Genomic DNA, 22488 nt, shown 5'->3' with positions numbered 1-22488 from the left:
ATTGAATCAGTTTGTACATAGGAAGCATAAGGAGCCTTTGCCTTTTGATGGGTCGTTAGATATTGATGACTACCTTGTGCATTTTGGTCAGGTCAGTGTCTGGAATAGTTGGAGTACTAGGGAGATGGCTAGACAGTTAGCATTGTCACTTGAGGGTAAAGCTAGACAGGTACTCCATGGTCTAGACTCTCATCAGCTGGAGGATTTTGACATCATTGTTGATTTGCTTAGGAAACGGTTTGAACCTGAAGGTCTTGAATGGACATTTCGTTCATGTTTCAAGAACAGGCAGTATCTAGAGTCTGAAAGTTTAGCAGAATATGGGGCCAGTCTACAGATACTTGCTAGGAAGGCATTTCCAAAGTCTGTGAAGAGTGAGAAGGAAGTGTATGTCATCTCACAGTTCATAAGCTGGTATACCCGATTTTGAGCTCAGGAAACATGTTTGTCTGAACAATCCCAAGTCATTATCTGAGGCTGTGGTTGTGGGTAATCAGTATGAGTCGTTCATGCAAATGTTTGGGTTTGAGTCACATACATTTAGTCATACCACTCTGACTTTAGGAAAGATCGAGGCCATTCTTGAAAAGTTGGAACAAACGGTCAGGACAAGGTTCAAAGGTCATCGTCTTTGCTACTGTTGTCGTCGGAAAGGACATAGAGCTAGTGAATGTCCATATAAGGCTGTGTGATTGGTGTAGTGGTTTTAAATATGTTTTGTTATATACGGAAGGTGAATAAATACCTGTGTATACAACATGGCCTCCGGTGTTTCATGGTAGTATTTTTAAGTGGTCGAGTTGTAAAGGTTTTTTTTCCCCGCTGAATTCTGGTTACCAGGTACTGTTTGCTGATCTCTGTGTGATAATTGCAAAAGTTTTTGCCGTGTCTGTGCCTTGTGTATTCTTTGTGAGTACTGGCTGTGTTCTTGGTGAACACGAGTTCTATGTGAGCTGGACACTGCATGGTCTGTAGTTGAATTGCGAAGATACCTGTACCAGTGTGACGGACCAGAGACGGGAGTTACCGTGAAGCGAGTACCACGTATTGAAGGAGGCCTTGGATCGTCGACCGCGCGATTCGCGTGAGGATCTGTGGACATCTCCTGGGATATTTGGGACATTTTCTGTGATATGTATAATTTGCTGTGATATATATGTAATTGTTTTTAATATTTGACATATTTGTTATTTTTCCATTGTGTTTTGAGACAAAATGTTATTATTAGAAAATAACATTTGTCTATTTTTCAAAGGAGGGAGGAATGTAACGGGAATGGATTTTGTGAGTTATGTACCTTTGTTTGAGAGTTGTGTCCCTTAGTAGAAGTATATATTTGTGTATGTATGATAGTATTTGTTGGATTATAGTTGATTTATTAATTGTGAGTGTGAATATATGTGTTCAGAATGTAGAAAATATGTAGTATGAGAGTATGTATATAGTTTGAGAATTTGTGCGGGTAACTATGATTGTGTATTTTATATTGAAAACAGTGTATGCTAATCTATGTGCACCATTGTGAATGGAAAAGGTTGCTAGTTTATATGTGTGAATGTAACACGTATGTGTGGGAAGTTGTAGAAGATATAGAAGCCATTGGCTGGTATCTCTATACAAGTTGGTTGTTTACTTCCCTTCTATTCTTTCCTTTCTACACTTTCAGTCTATGTTTTGGGATAATAGCTGCTTCGTGTATGATAGTGTGGAAGATGGTTTTATTCTGTGGTGCTGTAAATAGTCATGATTACTAGTTGTTTTATATTGCCATTGATAGTATTGAATAAATATAGGACCTGTATCTAGTTGTTGTGTGGTTTATACATTCAAAGTACGGTACTATTAAGTATAATTAAGAACCTGGGTTATAGGTGAATTTGAACCGTTACACATTTATGGTGTTGAACCGGCCGGACCGGATAACCCACTGTTTCTGATGTGGTAATAACAGGAACTTACGATAACGTTTACCTGTTTCTCCGTGTTCAGGGAGCTATCAATGTGTACATCTAGGTGTGTCACAGCTTGGACTGTCTAAATAGTTTGGCCACCAACCTTTTAGATGAAGATCTTTAGTGTGTTGACATACGTGAAAAGACTATTAGTTTATACTATTGTTCTTATTGTCTGAGAAAGCCTACGGTGGCGTGAGTTGGTATTCCCATATATGATTCCCTCTACGGATTAGACTGAATAGTGACACCTTAATATTGGGCTTTGTGTTAATGGTGTAATCCCTTTCCGTGCAGCTTGTATTTGTGATGTTGTGTGTGTTTGTTGTCGGAAAGGACGCTACAGCGTCTGGATGGAAGGACATGCTATCTTCCATAATTTGTATAAATTTTGTTGTAATAGCTGGACATCAGATGGTAACCTTTCTATTTCGATAGACAATATCACATACAATAGTTCGATAGACAATATCACATACAATAGTTCGATAGACAATATCACATACAATAGTTCGATAGACAATATCACAAACAATAGTTCGATAGACAATATCACATACAAAAAGACGTTCAGCGGACAATCGCAACACCACAGGCATTTCTGGTGATCCTCGGAAATCGAGAATTGATTGAGGATTGCCGAAAATTGCTCCGAGATGTTACTTGTACCAACATTACACCCCCTCCCTCAAGATGACAGCTTGCTTCCTATTACCCAGTAAATGTTCTACCAAGGTGTTTGCCATCTTATTTACATCCTAATGCCAAAGTTTATGATAAAGAAATTAATGACTAACTTTGTCAAGTCAAAACCCATTAACCAAGACATTGGTTTGTTTTCCTTTGTCAAGGTTTGAACTGACTCAGATGACACTGGCCCACAAAAACCATTTTGACAGACGACTTATGTGGAGTTTAGCGTTTAAAGACAGTTGTCCTGTTTACCTTTACATTGTAAATCAATTTGTTTAAAGTTGATTATATATTTAATTCTAGTTGCTGCGGCCATTTCGGATCCCTGTACAAACTACCGGGACATCTCCGAGCCCCACAGGAGTGTGGCGTTCATTCCCGAGGGTACGGACAGACTTCTGTGTGATCGCGCCCTACTGACGGACTGGTACCGGTTCAGTAATGGCGACATGCCCACGTCCTGTGTACCGTCCTATCATTGTGGTACTAACGCTCCTATATGGTACGACGGAACACTACCGTCCCCAGCCGACGGCATCATTACCGGGAAAGCTTGTATCAATTTTGGACAGACTGCCAGTGCAGCTGCCTACGGCGGAACTACATGCTGCCACCATTCCTTACCGATCCAGATAAAGAACTGTGGCTCTTACAACGTGTATCACCTGGCCAGGACGCCCGCCTGCTTTATGGCTTATTGTGCAGGTACAAATTGTAATTTAAGCAGTAATACGTACAATCGTAATACCAGTCACGTGTCCCTGTTATGTAGTCGGTAATACGTACGGTAATTACACCAGTCACGCGACCCTGTCATATGTAGTCGGTAATACGTACGGTGATTACACCAGTCATGTGACTCTGCCATATGTAGGCGGTGATATGTACGGTAATTACACCAGTCACGTGACCCTGTCATATGTAGGCGGTAATATGTACGGTAATTACACCAGTCACGTGACCCTGTCATATGTAGGCGGTAATATGTACGGTGATTACTCCAGTCACGTGACCCTGTCATATGTAGGCGGTAATATGTACGGTGATTATACCAGGCACGTGACCCTATCATATGTAGGCGTTAATATGTACGGTAATTACACCAGTCACGTGACTCTGTCATATGTAGGCGGTAATATGTACTGTGATTACACCAGTCACGTGACCCTGTCATATGTAGGCGGTAATATGTACGGTGATTACACCAGTCACGTGACTCTGTCATATGTAGGCGGTAATATGTACGGAAATTACACCAGTCACGTGACTCTGTCATTATTATTATTCTCTTTATTTCCTCCAAAATGAAGATTTTATAAACAGAATACATACATAAGTGTATATACAAATAGATTTGAATGACATGCACGTAGGAATAATTAAATGTGCATATTTTTTTACAAGTGGAATTAACAATAGACTTGTGCATTATAGTCGATTAGTGGTACTATGTACATAATCTACGATAATATGTCTCTATAAACAGACATTACATTTAAGGTGCATTCGAATATCATTTTCTAGACATATATATTTCACATACTCATATATTAAATTACTATGATTAATAGATTACACTTTAAATCATACGTGCAAACCGTAATTAATGATGTATATTCATTCAAAAAAACTTCAAATGTAGTGACGTCAGTCACGCTACTGGTAATACGTTTTTGACATTTTTTCAACAGCAACTACTGTTATTCTTCTGAATTCATCAATATCTACTTTACTCAATTCGAAATTAATAGGTCCACCAATTAGGATATGTACAAGTTCTTTATCCGAGAGGGAATGTAGATAGACACTCAACAATAAACCCGTGTCACTAATACATGCGATGGAACACCATAATTGATCTCTCAGATTATCGATGTAACTACAGTCTAATATGATATGGGTTAAAACATCTCTATACATATTGCCGCATTTGTGACATAGCTCTGTCAATTCATTTGTAAAGTTGGAAACGACAATTTTCATAACATAATGTATGGAGTTTCTGCAGCAAGGATATTTCATTGCAAGTTTGCATAACACATGCGGTTCTAATTTATTATGAATAAGCCTAAATAGATCTACTGAATTCATTATCGCTCATCATTCTCTCTTTCCACTCTTTTTCTTCTTTTGACAACACTGACGCTTTCACGAGTTTCTTCCATTGCGGTTTTGAGGGAAATGTACTTGTTTGAATAAATAATTTGATTACATCATTCAATTTATATTTATTAATTACTCTCATAATATCATCCACAATTCCACCTTTGTTTTCGTTTCCACTTAACATAGATTTGTAAAGCCTTCTTAAAAATATACAATATGTCAAAGTACTCTTCTCTAAATGGCATAATCTTCCAAAAAACAATAGTTTTTTAATGTCTATATAACCTTCTATGGTTGTCCATCCAATCAACCCCAAACACATATCGGTACGGGTCCTGTTATTAAATCCCTGAATTGCTTTGAGAATAAACCTATGTGCCCTCTCTAACATCAGTCACGTGACCCTGTCATATGTAGGCGGTAATATACATGTACGGAAATTACACCAGTCACGTGACTCTGTCATATGTTCGATGTTAAAAACACTATGTCTGAAGTATTTTTCATGGAATCTACGAAGTCTTCCACGATTTTCGTTATCGACCTCATCTTCATTTGGTTTTTTGAATTAATATGTTATCATCAGGAATACCGAACACTATATTATCTGAAAATGACAAGGCTTGTTTAAGTTACTGAAGGGTTATGGAGAAATCCTTGTACACTTTATACCTATTGTCTATTATACTAAGATGTCGCCCCTCTGTACTCGTTTATGTATGATTTAATACATTTTAAATTGCTTTTTTAAATGTAATATCTGAACAGCAAACTATTCTAAAAAGTAAAGTAATTTTCTCAGGTTTTACAGTTTTAATACATGAGTTTGGACTCAAATCTTACGTTTTGTAACAGGAAATCAGCACGTGTGTCCGATCGGTCAGACAAACATCGGTTCCAACACTTGTACGGGTATGTATCTACAGTATTGATGTACTTAATGTTGTCGGGGACAAGTAGTGGATAGTACAACGAGTGTGGCCAACATCACGTCATGGGCCCTAATATAATGGCTGACGTCAGTTTTATCCCAGTCTTATCCTCTTATGTGTCTCATCGGAATAGTTACCACATGGATACTTAAGATATATTCTCTGTTTTATTGGAATAGTTACCACATGGATGCTTTAGATATATTCTGTTTTATTGGAATAGTTACCACATGGATAATTTAGATATATTCTCTATTTTATTGGAATAGTTACCACATAGATAATTTAGATATATTCTGTTTTATTGGAATAGTTACCACATGGATACTTTAGATATATTCTGTTTTATTGGAATAGTTACCACATAGATAATTTAGATATATTCTCTATTTTATTGGAATAGTTACCACATAGATACTTTAGATATATTCTGTTTTATTGGAATAGTTACCACATGGATACTTTAGATATATTCTCTATTCTATTGGAATAGTTACCACATGGATACTTTCTCTGTTTTATTGGAATAGTTACCATATGGATACTTTAGATATATTCTCTATTTTATTGGAATAGTTTCGACATGGATACTTTAGATATATTCTCTGTTTTATTGGAATAGTTTCCACATGGATACTTTAGATATATTCTCTGTTTTATTGGAATAGTTACCACGTGGATACTTTAGATATATTCTGTTTTATTGGAATAGTTTCCACATGGATACTTTAGATATATTCTGTTTTATTGGAATAGTTTCCACATGGATACTCTAGATATATTCTCTGTTTTATTGGAATAGTTACCACATGGATACTTTTGTTATAGTCTCTGTTTTATTTGAATAGTTACCACATGGATACTTTAGATATATTCTGTTTTATTGGAATAGTTACCACATGGATACTTTAGATAAATTCTGTTTTATTGGAATAGTTACCACATGGATACTTTAGATACATTCTGTTTTATTGGAATAGTTACCACATGGATACTTTAGATATATTCTCTGTTTTATTGGAATAGTTACCACATAGATAATTAAGATATATTCTCTGTTTTATTGGAATAGTTACCACATGGATACTTTAGATATATTCTCTGTTTTATTGGAATAGTTACCACCTGGATACTTTAGATATATTCTCTGTTTTATTGGAATAGTTTCCACATGGATAATTTAGATATATTCTCTGTTTTATTGGAATAGTTACCACATGGATACTTTAGATATATTCTCTGTTTTATTGGAATAGTTACCACATGGATACTTTAGATATATTCTCTGTTTTATTGGAATAGTTACCACATGGATAATTTAGATATATTTTCTGTTTTATTGGAATAGTTACCACATGGATAATTTAGATATATTCTCTGTTTTATTGGAATAGTTACCACATGGATACTTTAGATATATTCTCTGTTTTATTGGAATAGTTACCACATGGATACTTTAGATATATTCTGTTTTATTGGAATAGTTACCACATGGATACTTTAGATATATTCTCTGTTTTATTGGAATAGTTACCACATAGATACTTTAGATATATTCTCTGTTTTATTGGAATAGTTTCCACATGGATACTTTAGATATATTCTCTGTTTTATTGGAATAGTTACCACATGGATATTTTCTCTGTTTTATTGGAATAGTTACCACATAGATACTTTAGATATATTCTCTGTTTTATTGGAATAGTTTCCACATGGATACTTTAGATATATTCTGTTTTATTGGAATAGTTACCACATGGATAATTTAGATATATTCTCTGTTTTATTGGAATAGTTACCACATGGATACTTTAGATATATTCTGTTTTATTGGAATAGTTACCACATAGATACTTTAGATATATTCTCTGTTTTATTGGAATAGTTTCCACATGGATACTTTAGATATATTCTCTGTTTTATTGGAATAGTTACCACATGGATAATTTAGATATAGTCTCTATTTTATTTTACACGTTTGTTTTTTTACATTTCTTTTAGTATTGAAGATGTTCATGCTTATACACTCAGGCTAACCCTTATAATTTAACCTCCTCTATTCAAATCATGTTGAAATCTGTGAAATCCTTTCACTTAGAAATCCTTACGCCGCTGTTTCAGCCCACCAAAGGGACACTACGAACAGTTACGTGACGTTATGGGCTGATCACATAAATTCAAATCAAATTAAAGGAAAACATTTGTTTCAAGGAAGATTAAATTATGTTAAGATGATAACGTTATTGTTGGTGTTTGTATTAAAGTCTTTTTTATTTTTATGACTAGATCTTTATCCTAAGATGACCCATTTCCCTACACTGGGTCAACCTTACATAGACCAGAACAATCACGTGCAGTTCCCGTGCCACATTCCGTACCCTAAGGGAGAGCCTGATGTCGGATTCGATGTGACGTGGACGGTGGACGGACAACCAATAACTGATCCTAACACTAATGTCCCATTGGTGACGAAACTAACCGGGGACAGCAGAGATGCCTTACTGGACAGCATTCATATGGCCGGACACATGGGAAAGACGGTAAGATACTGGACAGCATTTATATGGCCGGATACATGGGAAAGACGGTAAGATACTGGACAGCATTCATATGGCCGGACACATGGGAAAGACGGTAAGATACTGGACAGCATTCATATGGCCGGATACATGGGAAAGACGGTAAGATACTGGACAGCAATTATATGGCGTGACACATGGGAAAGACGGTAAGATACTGGACCGCATTCATATGGCGTGACACATGGGAAAGACGGTAAGATACTGGACATCATTCATATGGCGTGACACATGGGAAAGACGGTAAGATACTGGACATCATTCATATGGCGTGACACATGGGAAAGACGGTAAGATACTGGACCGCATTCATATGGCGTGACACATGGGAAAGACGGTAAGATACTGGACCGCATTCATATGGCGTGACACATGGGAAAGACGGTAAGATACTGGACCGCATTCATATGGCGTGACACATGGGAAAGACGGTAAGATACTGGACCGCATTCATATGGCGTGACACATGGGAAAGACGGTAAGATACTGGACCGCATTCATATGGCGTGACACATGGGAAAGACGGTAAGATACTGGACATCATTCATATGGCGTGACACATGGGAAAGACGGTAAGATACTGGACATCATTCATATGGCGTGACACATGGGAAAGACGGTAAGATACTGGACCGCATTCATATGGCGTGACACATGGGAAAGACGGTAAGATACTGGACAGCATTCATATGGCGTGACACATGGGAAAGACGGTAAGATACTGGACCGCATTCATATGGCGTGACACATGGGAAAGACGGTAAGATACTGGACATCATTCATATGGCGTGACACATGGGAAAGACGGTAAGATACTGGACCGCATTCATATGGCGTGACACATGGGAAAGACGGTAAGATACTGGACAGCATTCATATGGCGTGACACATGGGAAAGACGGTAAGATACTGGACCGCATTCATATGGCGTGACACATGGGAAAGACGGTAAGATACTGGACATCATTCATATGGCGTGACACATGGGAAAGACGGTAAGATACTGGACCGCATTCATATGGCGTGACACATTGGAAAGACGGTAAGATACTGGACAGCATTCATATGGCGGGACACATGGGAAAGACGGTAAGCTACTGGACAGCATTTATATGGCAGGACATATGGGAAAGACGGTAAGATGCTAGATAGCATTCATATGGCCGGATACATGGGAATGACGGTAAGATACTGGACAGCATTTATATAGCGGGAAACATGGGAAAGACGGTAAGATACTAGATAGCATTCATATGGCCGGATACATGGGAAAGACGGTAAGATACTGGACAGCATTTATATGGCGGGACACATGGGAAAGACGGTAAGATAGTGGACAGCATTCATATGGCGGGAAACATGGGAAAGACGGTAAGATACTGGACATCATTCATATGGCCGGACACATGGGAAAGACGGTAAGATAGTGGACAGCATTCATATGGCCGGACACATGGGAAAGACGGTAAGATACTGGACAGCTTTTATATGGCGGGACACATGGGAAAGACGGTAAGATACTGGACAGCATTCATATGGCCGGACACATGGGAAAGACGGTAAGCTACTGGACAGCATTTATATGGCAGGACACATTGGAAAGACGGTAAGATACTAAATAGCATTCATATGGCCGGATACATGGGAATGACGGTAAGATACTGGACAGCATTTATATAGCGGGAAACATGGGAAAGACGGTAAGATACTAGATAGCATTCATATGGCCGGATACATGGGAAAGACGGTAAGATACTGGACAGCATTTATATGGCGGGACACATGGGAAAGACGGTAAGATAGTGGACAGCATTCATATGGCGGGACACATGGGAAAGACGGTAAGATACTGGACATCATTCATATGGCCGGACACATGGGAAAGACGGTAAGATAGTGGACAGCATTCATATGGCGGGACACATGGGAAAGACGGTAAGATAGTGGACAGCATTCATATGGCCGGATACATGGGAAAGACGGTAAGATACTGGACAGCTTTTATATGGCGGGACACATGGGAAAGACGGTAAGATAGTGGACAGCATTCATATGGCCGGACACATGGGAAAGACGGTAAGATACTGGACAGCATTCATATGGCCGGATACATGGGAAAGAATGTAAGCTACTGGACAGCATTTATATAGCGGGAAACATGGGGAAAACGGTAAGATACTGGACAGCATTCATATGGCCGGATACATGGGAAAGAATGTAAGCTACTGGACAGCATTTATATAGCGGGAAACATGGGGAAAACGGTAAGATACTGGACAGTATTCATATGGCCGGATACATGGGAAAAACGGTAAGATAGTGGACAGCATTCATATGGCGGGACACATGGGAAAGACGGTAAGATAGTGGACAGCATTCATATGGCCGGACACATGGGAAAGACGGTAAGCTACTGGACAGCATTTATATGCCCGGATACATGGGAAAGACCGTAAGATACAGGATAGTATTCATATGGCTGGACACATGGGAAAGACGGAAAGATACTGGACAGCATTTATATGGCCGGATACATGGGAAATACGGAAAGATACTGGACAGCATTCATATGCCCGGATACATGGGAAAGACCGTAAGATACAGGATAGTATTCATATGGCTGGACACATGGGAAAGACGGAAAGATACTGGACAGCATTTATATGGCCGGATACATGGGAAAGACGGTAAGATACTGGACCGCATTCATATGGCGGGACACATGGGAAAGACGGTAAGATACTGGACATCATTCATATGGCGGGACACATGGGAAAGACGGTAAGATACTGGACATCATTCATATGGCGGGACACATGGGAAAGACGGTAAGATACTGGACATCATTCATATGGCCGGACATATGGGAAAGGCGGTAAGATACTGGACCGCATTCATATGGCGGGACACATGGGAAAGATGGTAAGACGGAAATCCCTAATATTACAAAACGGGAGGATAACGAGCCATTTTATTACAAAACGGTGAAATACTGAGCCCTTATATGACAAAACGGTAAAATAACGAGCCCTTATATTACAAAACGGTAAAATAACGAGCCCTTTTATGACAAAACTGATTGTTATAAATGGAGAATGAAGACAATGTGATACTAGACCATGCAGTAAACATCAATATTGTCCCTGGTTACCAATAATACTGATGTGGACCATTATTGTCAAACTCAAACCTTAGTCACAATCTTATTTACTATCGATTATGATACAGAGAAGTCAGCGAAGTGATCAGTGAAACTAAACATGTATCAGATGGTGATAGCAACAAGTTGGTGAAACTAAACATGTATCAGATGGTGATAGCAACAAGTTGGTGAAACTAAACATGTATCAGATGGTGATAGCAACAAGTTGGGTGGTTTTACTCTATAATGTCATTCTTTCTTATAGCTGAAATGTAACGTGACGTCATACCACGTGTCATCCCCGGGTATTCAGAGTGACTCGCTTAGCAGCAACGGATTCTGGGCCGGAATAAGGGTAAAGAGGATGTTTATTAATAATATGAAATACCTCATGTCATTCTGAAAAATATTACTACACAATATTGATTAATGAAAAAAGAAGATATTGTGAGTTTTGAATGGCTTGACAGTAAATACTGATATTGTTGATTTTGAATGGCTTAACAGTAAATACTGATATTGTTGATTTTGAATGGTTTGACAGTAAATACTGATATTGTGGATTTTGAATGGCTTAACAGTAAATACTGATATTGTGAGTTTTGAATGGCTTGACAGTAAATACTGATATTGTGAGTTTTATGAAAGGAGAAGGATATATTGAGATCAACCTTAACTGTTTTAATATAGATAGTGACATGTTTTACCAGAATATATTATCTAGGTTTTTATAATACAAAACATACATGGAGATATGTTTGTCTTTGTTCACCTCTAAACGACGACGTAAGCTAGGAATCCTCATCCGGCCTTTGGTTTTGTTTGTAGAATCTAAAAAAAAATCTTGAAATCACTCTTTATTTGGTGGACATTTTCATATCTAAATGATATAAACCAGCTCGTATATAACATATAATTGAGCACGATTGAAATGTGAACTCCAAATCGCTGGTCTGATCGTATGAAAACGTATTGCCAGTCTGTTTCCTTCAGTGTGACATACACTATCAACCTTATAACACCTGAATTACGAAATAAAATAGTTGTTGTAACTCGTTCTAGGCCTCCACCAATGCCATCACAGCCGACGAGAAAGGTACGGAGCAGGAAGTGACGTTGGAATCCACAGTTCCTATTCCCTGTAACGACCCACATAAACAAGTCTGCTCCGTCCAAGTAGAGATGATGTCTTCTAAGGACCCATTCGGTATATCATATCGTTCCGCCATTGAATGACATCAGTAATGTGGCATCAAGATTCATAATGGGATTGATATCTAATTGTGTGTTCCTGTTAATGTTTGTAGTGTAACCTGCAGTAAGGGATACGTACATATCAATTATCGAACCTATTAGGGGAGTTATCATTGTTTTGTACAGATATACATGTAACTACGGTATCAGAGTGGGTGTCAACGTTTGTAACGATAGACCATTATTAGACAAAGGACTACATTGTAGATATTGACTTACAGTTATACATACATTGTAAATACTGACTCACTATTGTACAATTATTGTAAATATTGACTCACTGTTGTACATTCATTGTAAATATTGACTCACTGTTGTACATACATTACAAATATTGACTCACTATTGAACATACATTATAAATATTGACTCACTGTTGTACATACATTATAAATATTGACTCACTGTTGTACATACATTATAAATATTGACTCACTATTGTACATACATTATAAATATTGACTCACTGTTGTACATTCATTATAAATATTGACTCACTGCTGTACATTCATTATAAATATTGACTCACTATTGTACAATTATTGTAAATATTGACTCACTGCTGTACATACATTGTAAATATTGACTCACTATTGTACATACATTATACATATTGACTCACTATTGTACATACATTATAAATATTGACTCACTGTTGTACATACATTGTAAATATTGACTCACTATTGTACATTCATTATAAATATTGATTCACTGCTGTACTTTCATTATACAAATTGACTCACTATTGTACAATTATTATAAATATTGACTCACTATTGTACATTCATTATAAATATTGACTCACTGCTGTACATTCATTGTAAATATTGACTCACTATTGTACAATTATTATAAATATTGACTCACTATTGTACATACATTATAAATATTGACTCACTATTGTACATACATTATAAATATTGACTCACTATTGTACATACATTATAAATATTGACTCACTATTGTACATACATTATAAATATTGACTCACTATTGTACATACATTATAAAAATTGACTCACTGTTGTACATTCATTATAATATTGACTCACTGCTGTACATACATTATAAATATTGACTCACTATTGTACAATTATTATAAATATTGACTCACTATTGTACATACATTATAAATATTGACTCACTATTGTACGTACATTATAAATATTGACTAACTGTTGTACATACATTATAAAAATTGACTCACTATTGTACATTCATTATAAATATTGACTCACTATTGTACATACATTATAAATATTGACTCACTATTGTACATACATTATAAATATTGACTCACTGCTGTACATTCATTATAAATATTGACTCACTGCTGTACATACATTATAAATATTGACTCACTGTTGTACATACATTATACATATTGACTCACTGCTGTACATTCATTATAAATATTGACTCACCGCTGTACAATTATTGTAAATATTGACTCACTGTTGTACATACATTATACATATTGACTCACTGTTGTACATACATTATACATATTGACTCACTGCTGTACATTCATTATACATATTGACTCACTGTTGTACATACATTATAGATATTGACTCACTGTTGTACATACATTATAAATATTGACTCACTATTGTACAACCATTATAAATATTGACTCACTATTGTACAATTATTAAAAAAATTGACTCACTGTTGTACATACATTATAAATATTGACTCACTATTGTACATACATTATAAATATTGACTCACTGTTGTACATACATTGTAAATATTGACTCACTGTTGTACATACATTGTAAATATTGACTCACTGTTGTACATACATTATAAATATTGACTCACTATTGTACAATTATTATAAAAATTGACTCACTGTTGTACATACATTATAAATATTGACTCACTATTGTACATACATTATAAATATTGACTCACTGTTGTACATACATTGTAAATATTGACTCACTGTTGTACATACATTGTAAATATTGACTCACTGTTGTACATACATTATAAATATTGACTCACTGCTGTACATACATTATAAATATTGACTCACTGCTGTACATACATTATACATATTGACTCACTATTGTACATACATTATAAATATTGACTCACTGCTGTACATACATTATAAATATTGACTCACTATTGTACAATTATTGTAAATATTGACTCACTGCTGTACATTCATTATAAATATTGACTCACTATTGTACAATTATTGTAAATATTGACTCACTATTGTACATTCATTATAAATATTGACTCACTGCTGTACATACATTATAAATATTGACTCACTGCTGTACATACATTATACATATTGACTCACTGCTGTACATACATTATACATATTGACTCACTGCTGTACATACATTATAAATATTGACTCACTGCTGTACATACATTATACATATTGACTCACTGCTGTACATACATTATACATATTGACTCACTGCTGTACATACATTATAATTATTGACTCACTGCTGTACATACATTATACATATTGACTCACTGCTGTACATACATTATAAATATTGACTCACTGCTGTACATACATTATAAATATTGACTCACTATTGTACATACATTATAAATATTGACTCACTGCTGTACATTCCTTATAAATATTGACTCACTGCTGTACATACATTATAAATATTGACTCACTGTTGTACATACATTATAAATATTGACTCACTGCTGTACATACATTATAAATATTGACTCACTGCTGTACATACATTATAAATATTGACTCACTGCTGTACATACATTATACATATTGACTCACTGCTGTACATACATTATAAATATTGACTCACTGCTGTACATACATTATACATATTGACTCACTGCTGTACATACATTATAAATATTGACTCACTATTGTACATTCATTATAAATATTGACTCACTGCTGTACATACATTATAAATATTGACTCACTATTGTACAATTATTGTAAATATTGACTCACTGCTGTACATTCATTATAAATATTGACTCACTATTGTACATACATTATAAATATTGACTCACTGCTGTACATACATTATACATATTGACTCACTGCTGTACATACATTATAAATATTGACTCACTGCTGTACATACATTATAAATATTGACTCACTGCTGTACATACATTATACATATTGACTCACTGCTGTACATACATTATAAATATTGACTCACTGCTGTACATACATTATACATATTGACTCACTGCTGTACATACATTATAAATATTGACTCACTGCTGTACATTTATTATAAATATTGACTCACTATTGTACATTCATTATAAATATTGACTCACTGCTGTACATACATTATAAATATTGACTCACTATTGTACATACATTATAAATATTGACTCACTGCTGTACATTCCTTATAAATATTGACTCACTGCTGTACATACATTATACATATTGACTCACTATTTATAATTGATCTTTGGAGCAGATATTTCTACTACGTCCTGTACATATACTTTGAAATACGACAACGCCAGTCACACCTACAAGGCCACAATTAAGGTCACGGCCACACGTGACTTCGTCAAGGACGGAGACCAGATTCACGAGCTGGCATTCCGCCCCCTCCTCACGTGGACGAATCCTATGTTCAATGGTTATAAAATCAATCCCATACAGGTAAATTGTGATACCGCAATCATTCCGTGTACTGTGATAACATACCACAATAAGTCCGTGAAGTGTGATATCATACCACAATAATTCCGTGAAGTGTGATATCATACCACAATAAGTCCGTGTACTGTGATAACATACCACAATCATTTCGTGTACTGTGATAACATACCACAATCATTTCGTGTACTGTGATAACATACCACAATAATTCCGTGTACTGTGATATCATACCACAATCATTCCGTGTACTGTGATAACATACCACAATCATTTCGTGTACTGTGATAACATACCACAATAATTCCGTGAAGTGTGATATCATACCACAATAATTCCGTGAAGTGTGATAACATACCACAATAATTCCGTGAAGTGTGATATCATACCACAATAATTCCGTGAAGTGTGATATCATACCACAATAATTCCGTGAAGTGTGATATCATACCACAATAATTCCGTGAAGTGTGATAACATACCACAATAATTCCGTGTACTGTGATAACATACCACAATAATTCCGTGAAGTGTGATATCATACCACAATAATTCCGTGAAGTGTGATAACATACCACAATAATTCCGTGTACTGTGATAACATACCACAATAATTCCGTGAACTGTGATAACATACCACAATCATTTCGTGAACTGTGATAACATACCACAATAATTCCGTGTACTGTGATAACATACCACAATCATTTCGTGAACTGTTGAAAGTCAAATATCGACATGTTTTCCAAGCATTTTCTTTTTCCAATTTCATTTGCCAACATGTTATTTCCAGGTGACATCCCGAGACCGGCCGCACGCCCTTTGTTCCGCCTCTGGCGATCCTCACTTCAGACAAATAGACAGAAAAGGGTGAGTTACAGAATAAGGACTATAAACTATAGATTTACTGACCATCATCAAAAAGCCTAACATTCCAAGTCAATATCCATACAAGCATCCACAAAATGTGAATATAGTGACTGTATAATACTGTACATGTACATAAATAATCTGGTGTAAACTGTGTACATGTATATGTGTTTGAATGGACCAGTTGTCTGTATCGCCATCTTTAGCAAATTGACAGTGCTTAGAAACTAGAGTTATACATTTTGTCACAACATGCAAGATACTTCTGCAATCATTCTGTACATCTAAAGAAAGTCTTAAGAGACATAGCATTATTTTTTTTATTGCTGGCAGACATGTATTTACCAGCTTCGTTTAAACATATTTTATTTGAAAAATTCAAAAGGAATTGGACACAAGTTAAAACAACTTAGGTACACCGTTTTATGTTAACAATTATACATTGTTATCATTTGTACATTTGGCAGATGATATGATAATTATATATATATATATAGATAAAAAGCTACAGTAAAGTAAATGCTAATTTCGTATAATAGAATATACATTATGTAATTTACATTTTGTAGTTATGCTCACTAAAGACAACTTTTCATTATCATGGTTGCTGATACTGAAAAACAAACTAATTATAACGAGTCAATCCTTTCAAATGAATTCCAGAACATCCGACTACTCTTAGTATTTCTATGGCAAAACCGTATAATTTTCCTTTTGTCTTGCAAACCTGATTATCAGTTATATTTTGATTGGCTACTAAAGCAAGTTATATTTTGATTGACCACTAGAGTTATATTTTGATTGGCCACTAACTTGAGTAACATTTTGATTGACCACTAGAGTTATATTTTGATTGGCTACTAAAGCAAGTATATTTTGATTGGCTACTAAAGCAAGTATATTTTGATTGGCTACTAAAGCAAGTATATTTTGATTGACCACTAGAGTTATATTTTGATTGGCTACTAAAGCAAGTTATATTTTGATTGGCTACTAAAGCAAGTTATATTTTGATTGGCTACTAAAGCAAGTTATATTTTGATTGGCTACTAAAGCAAGTTATATTTTGATTGGCTATTAAAGCAAGTATATTTTGATTGACCACCAGAGTTATATTTTGATTGGCTACTAAAGCAAGTTATATTTTGATTGGCTACTAAAGCAAGTATATTTTGATTGACCACTAGAGTTATATTTTGATTGGTTACTAACGCAAGTGTAATTATTTATTTTTTCGAGTATCCATCAAACATCTCGGTCCTCTCTTCCTCTAAACTATGTTTCATGCATTTAAAGTGGCATTTTACCTCTTCTTGTGTACCAGATTTTTTGTCTTCACTAAACTATATCTTTTCTTTGCATTGATGCTTTCGATTCAACTATGGCTCTTTTCTGACGGTATTCCACGCTTTAGGTCTTGATTGATTTTTACAAATCTTCAGTTTCTTTTTCTGTGCTAATCAAAGTTGAACACGACAGGTCATTTTGGTGGGACTACACAGTGCGAGTATACGACGACAGTGCTAGATAAACATACAGTGGATACATATAGCATTGCTTGTATTTCAGTCGAATGGATGTTTACGAAGTTGGGGATTTCGTTATGTACAAAAGCAAAACCAGACCGTTTGAGGTACGTATCTATCGTGGTGACACGTATCTATCGTGGTGACACGTGGTGACACGTATAGTAAAAGTTGTACGTTAATATGAGCGACAGAAAACCCTTATGAAATAGGAACCAAGATATCTTTATATGTAGGTTTAATTGATGTCATATTTTCAGGCTTGACATATTTGAAAGTCAGGCTTGTGTTGAGGGTTGTACTATTCTACTGGTATTCGGAGAAAATGGGGGTTTCACAAATTTACATTTTGCTAAAGTCTATATTCTTTAAACCAACCTTTAAAGTCTTATAATAAAATACTAACCGATGACATCTAATGGCACAGATCCACATCAGAACCTGGTCGTGTGGAAAGTATCACCCTTGTATCTGCGCAATCACTGCTAGGGAGGGAAATGACATAGTTAGCATAGACATGTGCGAGAAACGGAAGAACCAGTTAGCTGCTCCAGACCTGAAAATCCTGTCTAACGGACCTCTCCATAGTATGACCATCGACCGGGATCCTTCCGGAAAACACTTTTACGTAAGTAACGTAAATATAGTATTCTGTCTAACGGACCTCTCCATAGTATGACCATCGACCGGGATCCTTCAGGAAAACACTTTTACGTAAGTAACGTAAATATAGTATTCTGTCTAACGGACCGCTCCATAGTATGACCATCGACCGGGATCCTTCAGGAAAACACTTTTACGTAAGTAACGTACATATAGTATTCTGTCTAACGGACCTCTCCATAGTATGACCATCGGCCGGGATCCTTCAGGAAAACACTTTTACGTAAGTAACGTAAATATAGTATTCTGTCTAACGGACCTCTCCATAGTATGACCATCGACCGGGATCCTTCCGGAAAACACTTTTACGTAAGTAACGTAAATATAGTATTCTGTCTAACGGACCTCTCCATAGTATGACCATCGGCCGGGATCCTTCAGGAAAACACTTTTACGTAAGTAACGTAAATATAGTATTCTGTCTAACGGACCTCTCCATAGTATGACCATCGACCGGGATCCTTCCGGAAAACACTTTTACGTAAGTAACGTAAATATAGTATTCTGTCTAACGGACCTCTCCATAGTATGACCATCGACCGGGATCCCTCCGGAAAACACTTTTACGTAAGTAACGTAAATATAGTATTCTGTCTAACGGACCTCTCCATAGTATGACCATCGACCGGGATCCCTCCGGAAAACACTTTTACGTAAGTAACGTAAATATAGTATCCTGTCTCACGGACCTCTCCATAGTACGACTTGTCTGTAAACCAAGACATCAACTATTCTCCTATAGGATGAGTAGTCGGTAAATATTACATATATAGTATATAACCTACAGGAAGCGACACTTGTGAAACAAATACCATGAAACGAAAAACAGAATTCGTGTAAAACAAGGGAATACAATACAAATACCACAAAATCAAAAAAAGAGGGATAGGCACACAAAACCATTTAAGGATTGATTGTTGCTTTGGTCGATTTCTTGGAGCGATGATTTGAGTTGTTCTGGAGACAAATTTAATGAACAAATTTGTCCCAAGAGCAACTCTATTCATCACCATATCTTCATTGTTTTCCTTTATTAATATTACACCTTGTCGTTATCGATATTGTTTTCCTTTATTGTAATTACACCCCGTCTCCGATGGTCGATAGATAATGATCCATTGGAAACTGATATACTAGAACAGTTCAGGCTGGATACAATATCTCATATAAAGTGTATGCTTGACCTGTACGATGATCATCATATTCAAATCTAGTTTCTTCAAAATAATCTATAATTTTGCTCATTTTCAATCTTAAACTAATAATCATACCATTTATGTTAACCAAGTATATATATATATACATATCTATGTACATTGCTCCTTCTCATATTGCCATGCATTTTCTGTAACATATATGTGTTTTGAACATTGTTATTATGTCATGCTCTTCATTTTGGAGGAAATAAAGGCAATAATAATGATGGCTGATAAATAATGGTAAAACTATGATGGCTGATAAATAATGGTAAAACTATGATGGCTGATAAATAATGGTAAAACTATGATGGCTGATAAATAATGGTAAAACTATGATGGCTGATAAATAATGGTAAAACTATGACAGCTGATAAATAATGGTAAAACTCTGATGGCCGATAAATAATGGTAAAACTCTGATGGCTGATAAATAATGGTAAAACTATGATGGTCGATAAATAATGGTGAAACTCTGATGGCTGATAAATAATGGTAAAACTATGATGGTCGATAAATAATGGTAAAACTATGATGGCTGATAAATAATGGTAAAACTATGATGGCTGATAAATAATGGTAAAACTATGATGGTCGATAAATAATGGTGAAACTCTGATGGCTGATAAATAATGGTAAAACTATGATGGTCGATAAATAATGGTAAAACTATGATGGCTGATAAATAATGGTAAAACTATGACAGCTGATAAATAATGGTAAAACTATGACAGCTGATAAATAATGGTAAAACTATGATGGCTGATAAATAATGGTAAAACTATGATGACTGATAAATAATGGTAAAACTATGATGGCTGATAAATAATGGTAAAACTATGATGACTGATAAATAATGGTAAAACTATGATGGTCGATAAATAATGGTTAAACTATGATGGCCGATCATTTTTTTTTTTTTTTTTTTTACAAATTTTTTATTCAATTTTAATTTTATCAACAACACATTACAAATACAATACATGTTCATTCAAACTTACAAGCATACATCATATTCATTTAGATATAATGTTATATATATTCATACATGTAGCCATTCTATATGTCTTTACTCACTCACTCACTCACTCACACACATAAAGACACCAAATCAAACTTACACATTACAAACATACTGGGGGTTGTTTCATTACACACATGGTAAATAGTGTATACAATATACACATAAAAGTATAGACATGAACTTTAAATTGACAGCACAAAACTGTTTCATTAAATAAAACCACATCATAGAGATATTAAAATCATTAAAATCATATGTTAAGCCAGTTTTCAAGATTATTTTGTAACTCAACGTTGTTTCGGTATGCCTTATGCTTAACTATCATCAGCTTATGAGCTTTCAGTTCAAACAATAGATGGTTTTTTAAACTTATTAAATTGATATCTTTTTCTAAACATTTCATTTTAAACAAATATTGTTTAATCAATAGTAAAATAAGGTTATCTAATACCAAATCTGCATCACTGAAACTAAATTTTCCAAGTATAAATTCCTGTTTAATAAAATCGACAAAAATGTTGTTAGCAGCAAGTAATTGTTTTAATTCACGTAAAAGAGCACTAACCTTATCACAATCCCAAAAAATGTGTTCAATGGTTTCTAGAAAATTTCTGCAGAATGTACATAAATTATCTTGTTTTATACCCATTTTATGTAGAATTGTATTTGTAGTTAAAATTCTATGATTGATTCTGTATTGAAGCCATCTTAGTTTTGTACTATTAGTGGTTTTAAAAACATTTGCATAAATTTCTTTCCATTGGTTTTCCTGGATGTTAAAAATTAAAGTCCATTTTCTTTGTGATGTAGGCTTTGTGTGATTATGACACAAAATTCTATAGATGTCATGTGTCCCTTTTTTATTTCTAAGTATAACTTTCAAATTTAAAGGTATG

At 35.3% G+C, this 22488-nt stretch overlaps 1 protein-coding gene across 1 annotated transcript in view; it reads left to right on the top strand.

Moving 5' to 3' along the window:
- Nucleotides 1-22488, top strand: part of LOC117345406 (von Willebrand factor D and EGF domain-containing protein-like) — a 52048-nt gene that overhangs the window by 4760 nt on the left and 24800 nt on the right. Inside the window, exons 2-10 of the mRNA XM_033908482.1 lie at nucleotides 2949-3350; nucleotides 5607-5663; nucleotides 7970-8223; nucleotides 11670-11759; nucleotides 12467-12611; nucleotides 16126-16316; nucleotides 17107-17183; nucleotides 18753-18816; nucleotides 19137-19337. Coding sequence (XP_033764373.1) covers nucleotides 2949-3350; nucleotides 5607-5663; nucleotides 7970-8223; nucleotides 11670-11759; nucleotides 12467-12611; nucleotides 16126-16316; nucleotides 17107-17183; nucleotides 18753-18816; nucleotides 19137-19337 — 1481 coding nt within the window. The remainder of the gene's footprint in view (nucleotides 1-2948; nucleotides 3351-5606; nucleotides 5664-7969; nucleotides 8224-11669; nucleotides 11760-12466; nucleotides 12612-16125; nucleotides 16317-17106; nucleotides 17184-18752; nucleotides 18817-19136; nucleotides 19338-22488) is intronic.

This window comes from Pecten maximus, chromosome 2 (genome assembly GCF_902652985.1).
Source record: "Pecten maximus chromosome 2, xPecMax1.1, whole genome shotgun sequence".
Lineage (NCBI taxonomy): Eukaryota > Metazoa > Mollusca > Bivalvia > Pectinida > Pectinidae > Pecten > Pecten maximus.
Note: the sequence above shows the minus strand (reverse complement) of the source record. Positions and strands in the feature narration are given on the sequence as shown.